At 44.7% G+C, this 21604-nt stretch overlaps 1 protein-coding gene across 1 annotated transcript; it reads right to left on the minus strand.

Annotated features, from left to right (window-relative positions):
- Nucleotides 1-3214: 3214 nt before the first annotated feature.
- On the minus strand, nucleotides 3215-16918 carry NCF4 (neutrophil cytosolic factor 4). The gene is made up of 10 exons (XM_053404627.1): nucleotides 16743-16918; nucleotides 13576-13660; nucleotides 12004-12157; nucleotides 11645-11715; nucleotides 9942-10069; nucleotides 9747-9804; nucleotides 8909-9007; nucleotides 7997-8127; nucleotides 6268-6333; nucleotides 3215-3468 (listed from the first exon to the last, which is right to left on the minus strand). Exons 1-10 carry the CDS (start codon nucleotides 16766-16768, stop codon nucleotides 3240-3242), a joined length of 1047 nt encoding a protein of 348 aa, XP_053260602.1. The 5' UTR covers nucleotides 16769-16918; the 3' UTR covers nucleotides 3215-3239.
- Between the last annotated feature and the right edge of the window lie 4686 nt (nucleotides 16919-21604).

The following is a 21604-nucleotide window of genomic DNA, read 5'->3' on the forward strand; positions in this document are numbered from 1 at the left end:
CACCCAGATTCAAGGTAGGGGTGAAGCTGGAACAAACCACAGGCAGTAGCAGTTGGCAGGTCAGGATGATGGTGGTGCTAACCCAACATGGCATCACCAGCATTACTAGGAGGGGCAAGAAGGTGGCAGCAAGGCCAGTGCAGTGCAAACATACTGGCAGGAGCCCTGGACTGGTTCTACCAATGCATTTGCACTGTGCTGACCTTGCTGCTGCTTTGTCCTTTCCTCTCTTGGTAAGCCTCAGCAATGTCAATGACGGGAGGTCAGGGAAGCAGCTGCATCCTGCCAACCGTTAGTGACCATAGGATAGGATACCACACTGTAGCAGCACAAATGTTTTTGCATAGCACATCCATTAATGGTGTGGCCCTTAAGGGCTGTAATTTCATGGCATTTTAACGCTTAAATGAACTTGAAAAGCTCTTAACACAATGTGCTAAAACCTAGAGGTTTTTCTTGTTGACTGAATGATCAGTGGGGGTCTTTAGATGGTGCTGGGTTATGCTTCCCTTAGTACAATGTGAGGCAAGCCTGCCTTACTGTGTTTTGTGGCTCTCCTGTTCATTCTGCTGAATTGGGCTCTGGACGTCTACCCCACTGAGGCAAACCCAAGCCCTGCCCTGACCGGGGCCAAGCAGGGCTGCACTGCCCCACCTGCCCGCTTCTGCATGGGGAAGCCCAACTGGCCAACGCACCCCTTGGCGGGCAAATTAACCTGATGCCTGTGGAGAGGAGAACCAGGCTGGGCTGGGCTGGGTTCACCCTTTGCCCACCTCATTCACCATCCAGGAAGTGCCCCGAGTGAGGAGGGGGCTGGGGATTTGGTGGCTAAGCTGGGCTGGGCTCTGGTGCCCAGAGACCCCTGGCAGCAAATAGTGAAGGATGGGGATCCCCATGGAAGCTGGTGCTTGTGAGGGGGGGGCGCCTGGCTCTCATCCCTCAAAATTCCATGACCGGAGCCACACACCCCTGCCCCCCCCCACTATTCTCCTGCATGTGCGACTTCAAAGTGTGGCTTGATGACAACCAGCTGTCCTTTGCCCCTGCCAGCTTCCTCTTTCTAGCATCTTAAGTGAGTTTGGTTGTATTTAGCTGTAAAAGAATGCATTCTCTCTTATCTCTTGGGTTTTCAGCAAGCATCGCCTCTGTCCAAGCCAGAAAGGAATGCTAATTGGTTGCGGAATTAAATTTGCATGGATTATAAGTGCTAGTGCTTTTGCAATTAGGAGAGGGAAGCTTTCAGCACACTCATGTTGGCAAGAGTGCTTGCCAAAGGTTATTCAAGCAGCAACACCAAAAAGAAAAGAAAAATCCTCTTCTCTTCCATAACATTAAAAACTGCTGAAGAAAATATCTCTTTATACCTGTGCGTTCTCTCTCTCTGGAGCGCTTAGCACACTTGAGGGCGCTGTGGAATTAATAAATAAAATCCTCCTGGGAAAAGTGCCCTCAATCCTCCATCCAGGAAATATTTAGCAGGCTTATGGGTAGTAGGACAGTGATCCAATGCAGTACCTAAAGGGAGCTATTTACAGACATCTTCCTTCCAGGTTGTACTTCTGTTGCAGAGAATCCACCACTCAAACTGCATTGTGGTAGTATCAGTGAAACATACTTCAAAAAAAAGGTGTTTGGGTTTTTTTTAAAATGTGGGTGGCTCCTAAACCATGCCAAGGCAGTTTGCATGGTCTGTTATTAATTGCTCAATCCCACTTCCTCTGGACTAGAACTTCCCTTTTCCTTGAATGCATGCTGACTCTCTCAATCTGACCGCTTAGCACAGCTGCAAACACAACATACTATTGTTTTGGATCCCCCCACCCCCCCACTGCCATGAAGGACACTCATGTCTGTATCAGCTCCAAGTTCCCTTGAAACTGGTGAGTGTTGTTTCTGAATAAAAGTACTTTTGGATTTTGGTATGAAGAAAAAAAACACAGAAGAAATGAAATCTATCTACCCATACCCACTTATCTTTACAGCGGTGGTATAAATTCAACTCTCCTTACGTATCAGGGACAGCCCCCATATTTTGAGGTCCCTTTCCCTGGAAAATCCCTTCCCCTTGTCTAGTTGAAATCTTGTTTGTCTTATTTGCTAGCATTGTCAGTCTTCAAGATTCAACCACCATTCTCTAAGCATGTTATCCCTGCACATGTGTCTGGTATCTCATCATCCCGTTCCTATCATGCCTGCCCGGTGGCTCAAAATTCTGCTGCCCCAGAGAGGCCAGAGCCCTGTCCAGGGGTTCAAGGATCAAGATATTCAGAAGAACACGGGATCTGTCCCGCAAGAAGTCACAGAGATTTCTCTGTTAGCTGAATACCACAAAGTTCTCAAGGTGACATACAACACATTCTAAGGCCATAAACTATTTTTTTTTTAAATCACATACAATAGAATAAAAAGTGAACACACACTAATTCCCAGCAATTAACCAGCTTTCCCCAAGTACATCAGTGTGATTATTGAAGCAGCAAACTAACAAAAACCACCCAGGAGTTTTGAAATGTAGTCAGTGGCCACCTACTCAATCCCGCTGCTACCTCGCCCTTGTGTGCAGGCAGTACCATTCTGATACATAAGCATTGTCACTCATAGCAGAGGGAATGATGTTTCAAAAAAGAATTATGCTCTGGCATGCTCTATAGTTCAGTGAAACCAACAATGCTGTAAATGAGCGTTCTTTAAAAACCCATCTTTGGTTAGTCTTTGTACATAAATAGATGCCTTGGTAAACATAAGCTTGCATATAGCTGGATACCCGAGTAAAGACATTTATTTACAGGGTAGCCAGAGAAATGAATCTTAAACTCATGTTTAAATGAGCTAAAGGAAACTGTTGTAGCTGCTAACCATAATATAATACTATCATGAGATTGTTAGAACCTAAAAATGACTGACAGAACCCAGAGCATGCTTATAGTAACTTTTTTACTACAATACAATGTTATCATATAACTTACATTAACATAATAATAAAATAATAATAATAATAATAATCTTCAAGAACATAGTAGCCAAAAAGCCCACAAGAAGAGAGGTGCGTGGGTACAGTCTAACTCAACACGAGGACCCGTATTTAGGAGAAACCCAAAATAACCCTCTGTGATAATGCTATGCATATTGTTAACCAAAGAAAATGTGTAGTAAAATATGGAGAAAGTCCTGCAGGACAGTTCCACATGGTTCCAGGTTGTTGTATTACCACCCCTGTTGAGCAGCACAAACAACAAGGATCATGGTCCTGTTGCTGTTTGTGCTGCAATTCCAGCTCCCACTGGGTCATAGACACTGTAATCATCTTGCTGAGTAACATGCAGTTTCCACGGGAAGATGTGCTTCTCAAAAGGCCAACTCCTGCCCTGCTTCACCATGAGTACAACATCCTCATCAGACAGCAGGCGGATCAGATCGCCCTCAGCATCACGGTAATTCAGGGCAATATCGTCACGTGCAAACGCTCGCCTGGAAAAAGAGGAAGACTTTAATCGTATGGCTTCTCCTGATAACCTACAACCTACTGCACAAAGGTAAAGCCACTGCTCTGGCCAGTTTTGCCTCTGGTCCCACCCACCCTGACCCCTGACCTCTCAAAGGCTACCAGTGAATGTAGTTCTCCACCCCTGAACCACACAATCTCAGAAGGCAAGTCAGGGGCTGCTTGTTTGAACAGAGTAAGCCATCCTAGTCCACAAGGAAAGCGTGCATGGCAAGGGGAAGTCTGTGTTTAACCTGATGTGTTCATTTTTCATTTTTCGTTTCTTTGGGTTTCTCATTTTACTAAAGTTTAGTTACCCACATTTCCACATCTGTTTGTGATTTTCTTTTCTAAAGTCCTCATGAAAATTCAAAAGAATTTCAGTGCAAATGTCTGCAGATGTACATGCTCTTCTGTGCAATTGTGCCTAGTATACAGCGAGCCCACAACTTACACTCACCTTTCTTACACAAACGCAACAATACACAGGCGACTGGAAAATAAAGAAATTGGAAAAACACCGGAAAAATCAAAATGCACAGTAGAAAAATGTCAGGAGCTGGCAATCCCATCAGCAACTGCACTAACCTTGGGAGAGTGTTTGGATGTTGTCAGAGAGTCAAGAGACTGATATAGGGCCCAGCGAGAGCACAGAGAACAAGCAGAGGTGGTCTCAGAGCAAGGGGACGTGATCTGGAAGCCGACCCCAGCTCTGAAGCTGGACTACGGCCAAGCTTACCATCTTCAGCTGGCTACCGGTGAAACCCCACCCCCCACCCCTGCTGTGATTTCATTCCCTGAAGCAATGCCAGGCTCAGAAGAGGAAGAGGAAGACTAAGTAACACAGCCATCATTTGTTGGTAAGTGGTGTTTTTTTCTTTGTTTGATTTTTTTTTTTACGGGATTAAGGGGCCTTCCTGGCTATACTCATTTTTGGTGTTTGTGTGCAGCCATACACAAAAGCAAACGTTCCTGTGTTTAGTCCTGGCAGCAACTCCTGAGGAGACCAAGCCTGGGGGGAGGGAGGGAGGGAGGGAGGGAGGGAGAGAGAGAGAGAGAGAGAGAGAGAGAGAGAGAGAGAGAGAGAGAGAGAGAGAGATGTGAAGGCTTTGTAGTGTGACCTGGGGGTGGCAGGGTATAAAAACAGTGCCCTGTGGGTGTGGCTGATTTTTAGAATGGAAGAAGAGCCTGCTGAATCCGGCCAATGGCCCCTATAGTCCAGCATCCTGTTTTCACAGTGGCCAGCCGAAAGCCTGTGAGAAGCCTGCCAGCAAGACATGAGCGCTACAACCCTCTGCCCACATACAATTCCAAGAAGCTGGAATTCAGGGACATACTGCCTCTGACAGGGGAGGTAGAACGTAGCCATTATGGTTAGTAGCCATTGAAAGCACTGCCTCCAGGAATCTGTCTAAATCTTTTAAAGCCATTCCCACTCCAACCCCCCAACCCTCTCTCTCTCACACACACACACGCTCACAAATGCAAACAAGTAGGCCAAACCAAGTTAGTTTCCATACATGTGAAAGTTTCCTGTGGTCCTCCACACAAATTTCAACTTCATTAAAAATGGTGACATGGTTGATTCAGCTCTCAGGCTCCATCTGCATCAGCGAACTTCAGCTGCAAGCAGTATTTGTCCCTGGACCATTGGTTCTGGCTGTCCTTGGACAATATACATTCTTGAAGTTGTGTGTGCTGTGCAACTGATTTGCGGCACATACTGGTACTTATTTCATCCTCTCCTGATTGGTTGTAGCGCTCTCTCTCTCTCTCGCTCTCAAAATAGTTACATTTTATTCTTCCTTCTATTCTCATAACATGGTCGTCCGTGAACTGGTAACATCCAGGCTGGATTACTGCAATGTGCTCTGTGTGGTGCTCCCCTTGAGGCTGGTCACTGGGGAAGGATATCAGCACCGTGTTTATACCATGAGTCACCAATTAGCTACTGGGCTAAGTTCAAGGTGCTGGTTTGGGTGTATAAAGCTTTGTATAGTTTGGGACCAGGATACCTGAAATAGCCTATCAGTCTTTATATACCCTACAGTACTGAACACTGCATTCCCTCAGTAAGGGCCTCCTGCAGACAGCATCTTATAGCGATGTCCATTCTGCACAAAATAGGGACCAGGCCTTTAATGTTGTGGCACCTATGCCCTTTAGATTAAAAGTTAAAGTTTCCTTTGTGAGAGTAGTTGAGTAGTGCACAGGACCAAAATCAGATTAACTCACAAGCACATGTGCAAAGCCATATCAAGCATCCCAATAAGAGCAAAGCAGGAGGACAAGACAATGAGCAGGAAGAAAGATCCTATGCTAAAGTTAGCACTAATGGACACACTTACCAATTTATCTGTTTAATGAGCTGCTAAATTTGGCACTAAATAAAGGAAGCAGAGTGCAAACCAGGACAGTACGTAGTATTAGGTAAGGGGACTATACGCGCTAATAGCAGTGTGAGCATACCCTACACTAGAGACTTGCACTGGAATGGCAAACTAAAGACACAAATTTCCCCATTCAAAGTTCCAAAGAGAAGAGCAGCACAAACAGCTTCAAGGAACAGAAGACTCCCTCCACTTGTTAAGAGCAAAAAAAAATATGAAGGGATTCTTTCAGTTATTTTGGTTTAAGGGACCATGGAAGCAATTCAACTCCTAATACAGAAAATCTTTCCCAGATACAATTGCAGAGGTCATTTGGAATTTCAGCAAAGTGCACCTAAGAGCAAATGATTTAAGTGTATTTTGCCTGAGAGAGCTCTTTCTTTCTGTGCTTTTTACCTTATTAATTCCATGAGGTCTTGGAATAGTGGGGTGCTGCTCAGGTCCTCCTCCACCGATATGTCCCTAAAAGAGAGAGGCACGAGGTCAGCTTGCAGCGGAAGTGCAAAAGAGGAAATCCAACAGGAAGGGCTTGCTTGCACTTCACTTTTTGAACTCAGTCTGTGGCCCCTTTCCAAACTGTGGCTGTTTTGCAGAAGGGATTTGATCACAGACCAGAAAAATCAAGTTGTATATTAAAGTGGAGTTGGTGCTCTAGCGGGACAAATCCAGTTTCAAAAAGAAATCGGGCCTTTCTGCAGTAGGGAAAGTAATGGGGAAATGCACAAGAAAGTGTGGGATAACAATTGCTTAATACAACGTCTTATAACCCAGACCCTCCAAGTGTCCCTATTTTCCACGGTCGTCCCTGATTTAGAAAAGCCGTCCCAGTTTCTGATTTGATCCCTGAATGTCCCACTTTTCCTTAGGATGTCCTTATTTTCATTGGAGAAATGTTGGAGGGTATGATAACCTCTCCGCAACCCAAACAGAAAGCATGCTCAACAAACAGCAGACTTTGTAAAATCTTGTGGGAAACTTTGTGCAAACAAATCAGGAGAAATGCTCAACAAGCAGGTCATCTGGAAACAACCTGACATTGTATCAGTGCTTAAATGGAAAATACACAAACACCCCATGTTCCAGTAAGAAAGGCATGTGTAAATGGCCGGGTTCTGTGGAAACTCTGCATATAGGACTTCAGGGGTTCTTGAATATGCAAGTTCTCTCCCCAACTCAGCATAAAGATTAGCATTTTGCAACAACAACAACAACAACAACAACAACAACATTCAGAGCAATGAATCAGGTGCATTATCTAGTATCTCTAACAACTACCTTGCAAGCTATGTCAGAACTATTAATTCCCATATTGTTAGGTGGGATGATTCAAGAGGCAGCAGTTTCCTAAAACTATCTGCTGAATTTACAGCAGAGGCAAGAGTCTCCTCTTCAACTAGGCCTTGGGCTGATTAACATCTGATACCCTTTTTAAATATGTTTGTGGGAAGCAATGGGGAGGATTATTGGTTTGTGGGGGTGTTGTTCTTGCTTTTATTATGTATTTCATGTTTTTATCTTGTATTTTCATGTTGTGAACTGCCCTGAGATGAAGGGCAGTATACAAATTTAATAAATAAAAATAAATAAAGAGTCAATCCAGGTTGCTGTAATAGCTCCCCAGAAGCAGCAATTCCAAGCCTTTCTATCCAGCCCTCGGCACTCTCCCTAAACCACACATCTTTAGACTCGTAATCTGGTGAACTGGGTTCGATTCCCCGCTCCTCCACATGCAGCTGCTGGGTGACACTTCTCTGAAGTCTCTCAGCCTCACTCACCTCACAGAGTGTTTGTTGTGGGGGAGGAAGGGAAAGGAGAATGTTAGCTGCTTTGAGACTCCTTCGGGTAGTGATAAAGCGGGATATCAAATCCAAATCCAAACATTTTCCCCAGCCACATCCCCTATCCCCAGACAATGCCCCTCCTTGAATAGTTTGCCTGGCTGAAATGTGTCACTGACCTCTGACAATGCCGTTCGTTTGCCTGGATGGAGGATAGGAAGAGGTGCATGTGGAAACTATCCTAATGAATTTACATTCTTTGCTCCACCCATTTTTGCCTCTGGCCCCACCCACTGTTGGTTACCCAGAACAGAAGGTGGCCCCACATCTGAAGAAGTTTCCCCTACCTGATGCTGCTGACATTGTCATCATGATAATAGCAGCGCAGCCAGTTGATGGTATCCTCTTCCTGTGGGAGTTCTTTGATGATATCCACAAAAGCACTTGGGAAAATTCCAGTGGCATCTCGGACAGTTCCCTGGGACAAGATGATGGGGAGAAGCAATGTCTTTAAAAGGGTGGCACGCCTCTATGGTTGCGTGAGAGCACAATGGCAAGAATTTGTTGACTACGGATGTTATGTACTGAAGTTCTCACCCTGGGCCAGCAGGGGGATACTGTAGATAGTTATGCAAATGAAGGATCGAAAGTGACGTTCAGTGATTGGATAGTTTGTATGCAAATGAAGGATCGAAAGTGACGTTCAGTGATTGGATAGTTTTAGAAAGTTGTTACAGTAACAAGGTACTGGAGCTCTATATAAGCAGGCTGACTGAGCCCTTCAGCTCAGTTCAGTTCGGGCCTCAGAATAAAGAAGAGCTGTTTGAAGAATCGCTGTGTCATCTGATATGTTCGCCCACAACTTAACAATGGATGTGGCACAGAATCTCCTTTGATGAGCGCAGTGAAAAAGAGATCTTCTTAAGAGGGAATGAGGGGGCTGGGAAATGAGCTGCAGAAGACTAGGGCAGTAAGTAAATTGACCAAATATGGATGTGCCATTAATGACAAAAATCTGGCCAAAAAGCAACAAACTAGGCACGACAACACAGCTGTCTGGATTGTCCATTTAAAACACACACACACACTTCTGACCTGGAGTGGAATCACAAATCCATCCTCAAAATTTGGTGATGTCTTTATCTATCCAGCAATGGCAATAAAGCTAATCCACCCCCTGATTAAAAGCACACTCCAAGCTGGATAGACATTAGAAATCAAGCCAGTAATATATGATCAGATAAGGCCTTGATATTTACCTCAAACCAGTCCTTGTTGACCCTGCTGAGCAAATAAATCAAGTCTCCCTTCTTGAAGCTCAGTTCCAGTTTAGTGGACCCAGTAAAATCAAACAGTGCCTATCGAAAGAACCAAACAAATAAAGTAACAGAACTGGAGGAATGGATTGAGTCTAGGCTCACAGAAGATAAAGATCACATCCCCATAGTTCCAGTCATTGAAGGGGATGTCCAATAAATGAGACTGCAGAGTTTATTATTCTATTACACACACACACTTCAACTTCAACTATATTTCTCCTATCTATTAAGCTTGGTTTCCCACAACGTGAAAACCCAGCATTCTGGGTTGTTGCTCCCAAACAAACTAGGATCAAACCAGGATTGTAAACTAGAGTTTAAGGTTAGTTTATGAATCCCAAACTAGGGTGACCCAAGGTATCTAAACAATATGCTCTCCTAAGCCAAAATACTTATTTGCACAAGCTGGGTAACTCAGCCTATGTTACTTTAACAATCTTTTTGGTATTAGAAACATAGGGCTTATCCACACCCCCGTACGCCCCACCACTCTCCCCCGAAGAAACCTGATATTTAATATTGAATCAGAAGAAATGGCAATCGGGTTTTTGGTGGATTGCTGTTTGTCCCAATTTAGTGCTGAAGAGTGGGTTTTCTGGGGGAAAGCAGCAGGGCAAAGGCAAAACTGCTTGGACCCAGACCTAGAAAACGTGGAAAACTGCTCAGACACATGCTTTCCAGGCATAGATAAGGGAAGTGTTGATGAGCCCCTACATTCCATATCTTCAAAGAAATTCAATCTGATACACCTCTGCGACTTGCTGTATAAGGTACCCACCTCTGCCCGTGGGGCTGCCAGTCGGTCAAAGCCAGGTTCCTGGGGTGAAACGCTCTTGCTGTCACCAAGAAGAGGGAGAGCAATGTGTCATTTGGATGCATGGCCATGAAGCTACAGGATTAAATTCCAGGCAGGTAAAAAAAGGGGGGGGATGTCTTATTTATTTGGCAGAAAGACTGGGGAGGAGATACTCACACGCGACGGGTACGTGGGCGAAGCCTTCGCAGCCCCTGAGGTACCTGCTGACTGTCAAACTCCGACTGGTAGAAAAACAATCGGACATCTTCATCTAGCAGCAACCAGGCTGGGAAGCTAAGCAATTTCTGTGTCAAAGGAAAACAAGAGGGGGGTATATGAATATGGGGCATGACCCCTGATAAGATTCTGCTCCAGAGCAACAGGAGATCTCTCTGGGGCTGTTTACCCCCACCCCACCCATCTATAATGAATATAACGTGGGTGGCGCTGTGGTCTAAACCACTGAGCCTCTTGGGCTTGCTGATCAGAAGGTTGGTGGTTCGAATCCCCACAACGGGGTGAGCTCCCGTTGCTGTGTCCCAGCTTCTGCCAACCAACAGTTCAAAAGCATGCCAGTGCAAGTAGATAAATAGGTACTGCTGTGGCGGGAAGGTTTCCATGTGCTCTGGTTTTCATCATGGTGTTCCATTGCACCAGAAGCGGTTTAGTCCTGCTGTCCACATGACCCGGAAAGTTGTCTGTGGACAAGCACCAGCTCCTTCGGCCTGAAAGTGAGACAAGCACCGCAACCCCATAGTCGCCTTTGACTGGATTTAACCATCCAGGGGTCCTTTACCTTTTTTACCTTTTGCCTTACAATGAATATGTGGGAGTGAAGTAGGATTTTGTGTATTGGCCCCACTTCTTAAACACTGATACATGTACAACATTAAGGAGAAAGAGTTCTGTGTGACTATAAAACTGTACCTCTGGGGTGGGAACTGCAAATGCAGTCCCCTCACATAATCCCTGAACATGTGAGCGGGATGCTAGGAATCCTCTCAACTATTAGGTCAGAGTTGGGCAACTACAGGCTTCATGCTGCACTTTGGGCCTAAGCGTCTGATTGGGAGGTCGGGTACTATAACCCATTCATTGCGAGTTACGGTATTTCCCCTTGATGAGAAGGCAAGCTCTTGCAGGTTTCCTTAGCCGTTTCCTGATATGTTGTAGTTAAGCCAAAGTTGTCAGGTTAGCACATAACGGTTGACCTGAAATTATGTGATCTGATGATGCAAGAAAAAATTAGGTTTACCTCATATTTGCCCATATTATATTTTAGAAAACTGTTGGCTTCATTTACATTTTTAAAAATGTTGTTGTTGTTGTTATATCTACACATAGGTAAGTTATATCATCATTATTATGTGGTATATAAATCTTGTTAAATAGAAAATGAAAATTCCTCTACATGTTCATAGTGGCCCCATTGTATGTGTGGAGGAGTGATTTTAAAATCTATGAATTTGGCATGGATTCATTCCTACAAAATGGATTACTTTCTTTAGTGTCCTTTAGCGAAGCCAAATGCGGCAAGGAAAATAATAACATTCAAGCTGGTTCAGCGGTCATTCCCTTCCCTCAGCAACCTCTGGTAATTATAGTCTAGAAGGGTGGGCAGTGATGGCCAATGAACTATTCTGAGCTCCTTCACCAAACCACAGTTCCCAGGATTCTTCGGAGGAAGCTGTGATGGCAAAGTTCATATGAAACAAATGCAATTCTTTGCCTTGTTGCTTCCCCGGTTTTTTGAGCCATATTTGAATGCCGTTGGAGTGGAATAGTGCTCACTCATACCCTGCATAGGTTTTGCATTCCGTTGATGATCCAATATAAAAACAACCTCATGCACCAGTGTGGACAGTTCTGCCCAGAGTTACCTTCATGTACGCATTGAGTACTGGGATTCGGCTGTCAGCAATCTCCCTCTTTGCACCAACATAAACTTTTCCTGGAAAACACCAAATTAAGAGATTCAGAAAAGAGTGAAATCCAAAGAATAATGGCATTCTGATCCACACATTAGCCTGGTAGGTATAGAGCAGGGCAGTTTGTATCTGAATTCATAAATAATGAATTCCTCAAACATCTCCTGACACAAGTGCCGGAAAATCCAAAGGAGGAACACATGGGAAGCATCTGAATTTACGGTTATCCAGTTACTCAGCCACTTTGAATGATTCTTTAAAATATTTATCTAAGAATGAAAGACAGTTATAGGAAAGTTTTTATGTCTTACCAGGAAGGACAGGGAGTAGACAGCAAAAGCGACTGTTTCTGCTTTCTGAACCATATCTTTCCTCTAGCTTGGCATGCAAGTTATAGAACTGGCTGTAACGGCGGAATATCATATACCTGCCTCCACCTCTTGTTTTCACCTCGATCACAAAGACCTGGAAGAGAAGAAGACACCAGTTAAAGGACATTGGGCAGCGTGACTTGGAAAGGCCTAGAAAACTATTGTCAAAATAGACCAGGGATGAAGAACATGTGACCCTTCAGATGTTGCTGGACTGCAATTCCTATCATCTCCCATCACTGGCTATGTGAGCTGCGGCTGATGGGAGTTGGAGTCCAACAACATCTGGAGCGTTGCAGATTCCACATCCCTGGAAAAGAACTATGGGGTGTGAATTAATTGGACCTGTAGCCTGACTTAGCTTAAGCTTCTTATACCCTTAAAACAAGCAGGGGAAAGACAGGAACATACAAATATGCAAACCATCTTTCTGTGCTTGACTTTCTCAGTGGCGCTGGAGTATAAGTGGGTTTTGCACTGAATACTGAGAACATGATACAACCATTTAGGCTTCAATTCTCTGAGAACTGTAGTTTATTGTTATGTACAAACCCAGAACCAGGATTAATGTTAACTGTGGTTTAGGCTCAGGTTGAAGTGGCCTTGTTTCCTCATACCATAGCTAACACAAATCATAGTTTGTCTGCTCTGCGCATAATCTCAAACCATGGTTAGCTGAAAACAGAAATGAACACTTCTTATTTCCTCGGCTTGGCTGCTCCAGAGGAGGTGGGAGGGAAGAGCTTCTGCTCCCAAGTTCATTCACATAACACTAAACTATGGTTTAGCATTATGTCCTAATGCATATTTAGGCAGAATCTTATGCACAATTCCCTGTGATTAAGTCCCACTGAGTATCTCAGGGGCTTACTTCTGAGTAAACATCTATGGCAGAGCAAGGAACCTGTGGCCCTCCAGATATTGAAAGGTAGCCGTGTTGGTCTGCCATAGTCAAAACAAAAAATTTATTTCCTTCCAGTAGCACCTTAAAGACCAACTAAGTTAGTTCTTGGTATGAGCTTTCGTGTGCATGCACACTTCTTCAGATACACAGAAGTGTGCATGCACACAAAGAAGTGTGCATGCACACGAAAGCTCATACCAAGAACTAACTTAGTTGGTCTTTAAGGTGCTACTGGAAGGGGAAAAACCTCCAGATATTGTTAGACTACAACTCCTCATCAGTCCCCAGCCAGCATGGCCAATGATGGGAGTTGTAGCACAACAACATCTGGAAGGAGGCAGGTTCCCCATTCAGAATGTACAGGATTACATTATCAGGGAATTTTGTTTATGTTTGAAAGAGTCTAACAGATAAGGCTGTGTAATAACCATCAGTCATCACAGTACTGTATTGTGAAATTTAGTGCTGTGAAGCAAGTAATTTCCCATGTGAAATGTTCCTTTTGTGAAATGATACATTCTGTTTGCCCAAAAAGGAAACATTTCCTGCAGTTCCAGTTTCCCCATCAATCCCCAGATCAAAACTCATAAGAAAAGTCCTTCTCTTACGTAGTAACTAGAGAAGCCTCTCTTCTCCTCAATGTCTGCAATGTTAGCAGAAACAGGCACATCATCGGGAAGCTGGTCAAAATCACTGGAAAACAAGTGAAGAGATTACCATATCGGCCTGAATATAAACCGCCCCCGCAAATAAGCTGTATCTTTAAAATTTGGCAGCTTGGAGGAGGCTTAGGAGCCGCAGATGGGATGGGTGTCATTGCCCCGTGCTCCCGGGCTGCTTCCTGGGGGGGGGAGCCACACCACTTTGCTGGCAGCGTAAGGTCGCGGTATAATTCGCACTTTAACTTTTCATGATTGGAAATTGGGGGGGGGGAGTGTGGCTTATATATTCGGGCCAATACAGTATTAGTGAAGACAAGGACGGCCATTATTTTGGTGGCAGTCATGATGCAAGAGACATCTACCCCACCCACCTATGAATTAAAAATCAGGGTGTATTACAAATGCAAATAATACAACCCGCAGAGTTCGCAACCCGCAGCAGCCCATGCACAAAGCTTGATTTAGCGCTTCTGCACATGCACAACCGCTGAAACCCGGAAGTAACCTGTTCTGGTACTTCCGGGTTTCAGCGGTCCGTAACCCAAAAAAAAGCAACCTGAAGTGTTTGTAACCCGAGGTATGACTGTACATAGAATGAAAAAGCACAAACAATAGACACATTGGTATCTAAAGCCCTAAATGACTTAGTCCCCCAAAATCTAAGAACATAAGGACCCAAGAAGAGCCTGCTGGGTCAGGTCAATGACCCATCTAGCATCCTGTTCTCTTAGCGGCCACCTGTGGGAAACTCAGGAGCAGACCCAAGCATAAGAGCCCTCTCCCCTCCTGCAGTTTCTAGCAACTGGTATTCAGAAGCATTGCTGCCTCCAGCCATAGAAGCAGAGCATAGCCACCATTGATAGCCTTAAACTCCATGAAAATCCTCTTTTAAAGCCATCCAAGTTGGTGTCTAGCTGAAAGGCCACCTCCATCCCTACAGGCCACATTGGGTGTTGGGGCAGGCAAACAGGCTCGTTTGGTAGTTCCACCACTCTCAGATATGTGGGGGGGGGGTAGTGACCTGGAAGAGGGCTTTCTCAGTGGCACTCCTAAATTGTGGAACTCCCTCGCCACAGAGGTGCACCTAGCACTTCTGTTGTAGAACATTCACCATAAACTGAATAGCTTTCCCCTTTGGCAGGTAAAGCATTGTGTTTTGGCAGGACCCATCTCTCTTGTTGAATCTAGACTGCTCTGTTTTGGTTGAAATGGTTTCACTTATTCTTATAATTGTAACTGTTATAAACAATTAAAACTGCATACTACAGTATATTGCTGTAACCTGCCCTTGGGCCTTATGGTGAAGGATGGGTAAGAAATCAGATGAATGAATGAATGAATGAATGAATGAATGAAACAAGCAAGATTTTTTGCTACCTGGGGCAAAGGACAAGATGGCAACCTGTTCCATTCCACCTAAAATAGCCAACTGAACAGCGGTGATGGAAAAAGTAAAAAGGTAAAAGTAGAGGACATGGATGACACTGTGGTCTCTTGGGCTTGCCTATCAGAAGGTTGGTGGTTCGAATCCCCACGGTGATGGGTCAGTGCTCCCTACTGCACCTGAGGACAGGAGGTTACTTTAGGGCAGAGCTTTCCAAACTGTGTGTGGCGACACATTAGTGTGTCAGCTGCAGTGTGTAACTGTGTTGCGCGAATGCTCCCCGCGCTCCTCATGGGGCTGGAAAGGGGTTAGCTTAACCTCCAGTTTGGCCCAAGCACATCTTTACCTTAACCTTATATGACGTCAGGTGAAGGGCAGGTGACGATGGTTTGGCCAAAGCAGCCTCGTGGACCAAATGAGGATGACCAAATGACTGGCCTGGTTAGGCCTGCAGGCTGAAGATTCCCCACCAGTGAGTTGAAGAATTGAAACAGTTTATAATTTAAAACTAGAGGGGCCAGCTGCAAAGGGGACAGGGCTCTCACTCCTCAAATAGTTGAGTAGAAGAAGGAATTTTACCAGGTATTCCTTGCAAAAGGAGTCCTGCCCTCTTTTGCATCTAAGACCAGGGCCACCTTAGTATTTGCTCAGGTCTTGTAGGACTCTCTCCCACCAAAGGCAGAGGGCCTTCTCGGTAGTGGCGCCCTGCCCTACCACCAGATGTCAAAGAGAACAACAACTACCAGACTTTTAGAAGACATCTGAAGGCAGCCCTGTTTAGGGAAGCTTTTAATGTTTGATGCATTTTTTTGGAAGCCGCCCAGAGTGGCTGGGGAAGCCCAGCCAGATGGGCCGGGTATAAATAATAAATTATTATTATTATTATTATTATTATTGTTGTTGTTGTTGTTGTTGTTGTTGTTGTTGTTGTTGTTGTTATTGTTATTATTAAAAGAAGCTCACCAGTGTTTGACATTGTTATGTTTTCTAGAGGCAGATCCAAACATTGGATCAAGTAGAGAAACTTTCCAGAGAGCTGTTCAAATGAGAGTGGCCAAATGAGAAGAGGACTGTAGGCTCCTGCATTTCCAACAGTCTTGTACCTGGGTAGGCAAACTAAGGCCTGGGTGCCAGATCCAGCTCAATCGCCTTCTAAATCCGGCCCGCGGACGGTCTGGGAATCAGCATGTTTTTACATGAATAGAATGTGTGCTTTTACTTAAAATGCATCTCTGGGTTATTTGTGGGGCATAGGAATTGGTTCATTCTCCCCCCCCCAAAAAAAAATATAGTCTGGCCCCCCACAAGGTCTGAGGGACAGTGGACCGGCCCTCTGCTAAAAATGTTTGCTGACCCCTAGTCTTATAGAAGAGGATTGCTTGACAATCTTTTCTTCCAGTGGAGGCTGCCTCACTGAGGCTGTCCCACCAACCTCAGTCTGTCCTCAGTCACCCTCCACCCCTGGCAGCTTCCCCCTCTTTGCAGAACTCATCAGGGAGGAGGATAGAAGCAAAACCAGGATTAATGGCCTCTGTCTGTCATTGGCTCTGGCTCCACCTGTTGCTGGGCTGCCTGCCTTCTGTGCTACCAGTTCCAATGGGTGCCCACCATCACTGCCCTCTTCTACACAACTATTAAAGGTGTGAGAGCCCCCTGTCCCCCTTTACTCCTGACATTTTCTTTCAAGCGAAAGCTAGAGTATCCAGGAGAAAGTGTCTGAGGGACTCACCTCTCGCCTCGCAGCTGCTGAGACATTCCTACAGTTCCTTGTCAGCACGAGAGCCAAAGGGATTAATGGTCCTTCAGCTTCTCCACACCTCGGACAGCTCAGGCAAGGCAAACTCAGCACCCTGCCTTGGCCTAAAATGTGCGCTGCAAACTCTCTATGAGGCTTCAGAGACCTCCGAATACTTCTCTGTTTTCAGAAGAGTCTGCCTTTTATCGGCCTTCCCCTCCCTCGTCCAATTTGAGGAAGTGCAACTGAAAGAACGGGGCTTTTGAAACAGAGAGAAGAGTTGTGCATACTCCTGTGTCAAAAATGCTTGACCCTATTTTAAAACACACACATGCACAAGTAAGGCCAAACTGCAATAGAAGCCAGTTTCCCACCCAAGTAAATATTGACACCTGAACAAAGCTGTGAGATTTGGGCTATGGAGCATTTAAAAGACAGCAACCCACCCAACCCCCTTTTTGAAGAACCCACTAGCACAAACGTAAAATGACTCAGTCAGGATGTGCCAGGCAGAGAATACACTCAGGGTGAAATGAGGACAGATTATGTTAAACACATTTTTGCATTTAAGAGGGGTTAAATTGGCAGGAAAGGGTTAATTCCTCCCCTCCATGCTGTTCTGATCCTATTGATTATCAGCCCCCTCCTACTGCCCCTCTGATGCTGTTTTGGTTTTTGAAACCTGCATGTTAAATGCAAAGGTGTTTAAAGTGAAAATGAGAGCATATTCGCTAGGCAGAAACTCTGCTTAGATAAATGATGACTTTTGAGTTTCTCCAGGGTGCAGCACACTTTCTACAGGCCACCTGCCCATCTGCAGGCCCTTCTTGCATGTAAAGTGGCCTTAAAGTGTGGTGCTGTCACTTAGAGTGGTGGGAGGGGAACCTTGGAGCTCATATCTGCAAAGAGGGGACACTTATATTTTCAGAGAGGGGACAGAGGAGGAGGAGGAGAAGAAGAAGAAGAAGAAGAAGAAGAAGAAGAAGAAGAAGAAGAAGAAGAAGAAGAAGAAGAAGAAGAAGAGGAGTAGTAGTAGTAGTAGTAGTAGTAGTAGTAGTAGTAGTTTGGATTTGATATCCTGCCTTTCACTCCCTTTAAGGAGTCTCAAAGCGGCTAACATTCTCCTTTCCCTTTCTCCCCCACAACAAAAACTCTGTGAGGTGAGTGGGTCTGAGAGACTTCAAAGAAGTGTGACTGGCCCAAGGTCACCCAGCAGCTGCATGTGGAGGAGCGGAGACATGAACCCGGTTCCCCAGATTACGAGACTACCGCTCTTAGCCACTACGCCACACTGGCTCTCTCCACTGAGGGCCAGATTCCTTTCAATGAGCCTTCCAGAGCTCACATGCCAAGGGGACAAAGCTGCAAATGTAAATTTTTCTCGTCAGTCGCACCAACAGCAATGCAACCGCCATTTTGGGCCCACCAAGCTTGAATACGGCGGGAAAGGTGTCCCATTTGAAGTCCGAACAAGACAGGGGACACTTTTGTGCAAAAACGGGGCAAACCTGTTTTTCTAGGGATGGGTGGCAACCCTAATGACAATAGAAGGCAAAGGGGTGAGGAGAAATCAGTATTATCAATAAATCCAAGTGGGACAAAACACAATCATAGAATAAAATTCACAGATGAGGCCTTTGTTTCTCGAGCAATGCTGACTGTGTCCAGTCCTCATGTAACCCAAGAAGGCAGACTCAGCACCACCTTTCCTTTCTCCGGGGTGTCTGTTAACAGAACTTTCTAACCACAGTCCTTGTGCTTCCTCCTCAGAAAACCCGAGGGACACGAGAGGCCAGATCACCATGCACAAAAGCTAGATCCGGCCTGTTGGTTCATGAGGGAAAGGGGAAGAGAGATTATTTTTACACATGGCATGTAAAGCGTTTGAGGAAGCCACATGCTCTGGGCCTGCATACGTGAATGTTGTTAATTAGGGAGAGATGAAAGAAAGAGAGAGGCACCCCTACATTTACTGTGTGTATAACCCTGAGGTCAAAACAAACAAATTCTGTTAGATTGCATATCCATATTTCAGCTAAGATAGGATTTACGTTTCATCTAGAGATGCAGGAAATTCAAAAATGCAGAGCCAGTTTGGTGTTGTGGTTAGAGTATAGGACTAAGACCTGGGATGCAGCAGATCTATGTATTTGCAATAGTAATTTTAATTAAATTAAGGTATTTATACTTCAAAAATTTGCTGAACCACAGAACGGTGTTGGTGTGTTTCCTATGTTACCCTTCAAACATTTCACACTCTTAAAAGTGGTTTAACAGAAGTTTAAGATTTGATGAAATGTACTGCTTACAGTTCAATTTTCTTCCCACCAGCCCCCATGACTTCAACTGTCTAGAAATTTTACATCTCTGGTGGGGGCAACGTTGCATTACATCTCCAGCTCTAAATGCATCTGGCAGTGCTTAGCAATATGATTCTCCATCACTTTATTTTTCTGGTTAAAAAAAAAAAATCTCCCAACAGAGGTGAATTCAGGAGAGGACATGAGCATTGTTCCTGAGACAGCACAGATATATAGCAGAAATAATATCACGCATATCCACTGTCAGATTTTATACATAGTTTTGTCACAAAGTATTTATTTCTGAATCAGATCAGCAGTTCTTAAGATCTATTTGAAATTCCTGTGTGTTCTGGTTTCACCTTAAACCAGTGCAAGGTTTCACATCCACAAGAGCCAAGTTGCCAGTGCAGCCCTATGCATATCTGCTCAAAAGTAAATCCTACTGAATTCAGAGACACTTGAATCCGGTGTGCAGAATAACAATCCCAGATAAGGTACCATATCTATTCAAAGGGGGGAAAGGTAAGGATTATGAAACACCAGGTGATTTTTGTAATGCAAAGTCATGTCTCCTCGAGGTACCCTTCTCCAGCTTTTCATAGAATCATAGAATCATAGAGTTGAAAGAGACCACAAGGGCCATCGAGTCCAACCCCCTGCCAAGCAGGAAACACCATCAGAGCACTCCTGACATATGGTTGTCAAGCCTCTGCTTAAAGACCTCCAAAGAAGGAGACTCCACCACACTCCTTGGCAGCAAATTCCACTGTCGAACAGCTCTTACTGTCAGGAAGTTCTTCCTAGTGTTTAGGTGGAATCTTCTTTCTTGTAGTTTGGAACCATTGCTCCGTGTCCGCTTCTCTGGAGCAGCAGAAAACAACCTTTCTCCCTCCTCTATGTGACATCCTTTTATATATTTGAACATGGCTATCATATTACCCCTTAACCTCCTCTTCTCCAGGCTAAACATGCCCAGCTCCCTTAGCCGTTCCTCATAAGGCATCGTTTCCAGGCCTTTGACCATTTTGGTTGCCCTCCTCTGGACACGTTCCAGTTTGTCAGTGTCCTTCTTGAACTGTGGCGCCCAGAACTGGACACAGTACTCCAGGTGAGGTCTGACCAGAGCAGAATACAGTGGCACTATTACTTCCCTTGATCTAGATGCTATACTCCTATTGATGCAGCCCAGAATTGCATTGGCTTTTTTAGCTGCCGCGTCACACTGTTGGCTCATATCAAGTTTGTGGTCAACCAAGACTCCTAGATCCTTTTCACATGTACTGCTCTCAAGCCAGGTGTCACCCATCTTGTATTTGTGCCTCTCATTTTTTTTGCCCAAGTGCAATACTTTACATTTCTCCCTGTTAAAATTCATCTTGTTTGTTTTGGCCCAGTTCTCTAATCTGTCAAGGTCATTTTGAAGTGTGATCCTGTCCTCTGGGGTGTTAGCCACCCCTCCCAGTTTGGTGTCATCTGCAAATTTGATCAGGATGCCCTTGAGTCCATCATCCAAGTCATTGATAAAGATGTTGAATAAGACCGGGCCCAAGACAGAACCCTGTGGCACCCCACTAGTCACTCTTCTCCAGGATGAAGAGGAACCATTGATGAGCACCCTTTGGGTTCGGTCAGTCAGCCAATTACAAATCCACTGAGTGGTAGCATAGTCAAGACCGCATTTTACCAGCTTCTTTACAAGAATATCATGGGGCACCTTGTCAAATGCCTTGCTGAAATCAAGGTAGGCTACATCCACTGTGTTCCCTTCATCTACCAGGCTTGTAATTCTGTCAAAAAATGAGATCAGGTTAGTCTGACATGCCTTATTTTTCAGAAATCCATGCTGACTATTGGTGATCACAGCATTCCTTTCTAGGTGCTCACAGACTGTTTGCTTAATGATCTGCTCCAGAATCTTCCCTGGTATTGATGTCAGACTGACTGGGCGGTAATTATTTGGGTCCTCTCTTTTCCCCTTTTTGAAAATAGTATTTTCAAGTATTTTCTCTTTGTCCAGGGAATGCTATAAAAGGGGCGCTAAATAAATTCTTCAGTATTCGCTGTGCCCTCTCCACAGGTTAATTGCTTGCCTTTTTGAGCTGTGGGCTTAAGCCTATTTAAAGAACCAGCTCTGTGCTTTTGCCTCTGCGCAGGTTAACAAGGGCACATACAGATATTAATTGTTTTGAGCCTTAGAAACAGCATCTTTCTCTGGATCTCCCACACACTTCAAAGTTCTTTTGTCACACTGACTTTTACATTGTGGGATTTGCCATGGTTTCCCAGCCTCTTAAGATCGCGAGCGCGTTTTATTTCTCTTGCACACCTGAACCCCGGCCGTCTTCCGATGAGGGCAGAGCAGCATTGTATCCTCATAAGATTGAGGGTGATGTAGGTTAGATCAGGGGAGCCTGGAGGTTTATGCACAACCCCAACACTAGCCGTGCCTTTTCTTTGCAATACAGACTGTACAATATACTAATGTTTTATAGTACAGTGATTAAAAATAAAATGTGAGCTGCAGGTTCCCTGTTTAAGGTGTTGTTGTTGTTT

This window comes from Podarcis raffonei, chromosome 10 (genome assembly GCF_027172205.1).
Source record: "Podarcis raffonei isolate rPodRaf1 chromosome 10, rPodRaf1.pri, whole genome shotgun sequence".
Taxonomy (NCBI): Eukaryota; Metazoa; Chordata; class Lepidosauria; order Squamata; family Lacertidae; genus Podarcis; species Podarcis raffonei.

Excerpts from the sequence above, each read along its gene's own strand:
- NCF4 (XM_053404627.1), bottom strand. The coding sequence starts at position 16,768 with ATGTCTCAGCAGCTGCGAGGCGAGAG. Across the intron at positions 9,805-9,941 it reads CGCCCACGTACCCGTCGCGT|CAAGAGCGTTTCACCCCAGG; the intron begins GTGAGTATCTCC and ends TCTTGGTGACAG. Across the intron at positions 3,469-6,267 it reads GACCTCATGGAATTAATAAG|GCGAGCGTTTGCACGTGACG; the intron begins GTAAAAAGCACA and ends CTCTTTTTCCAG.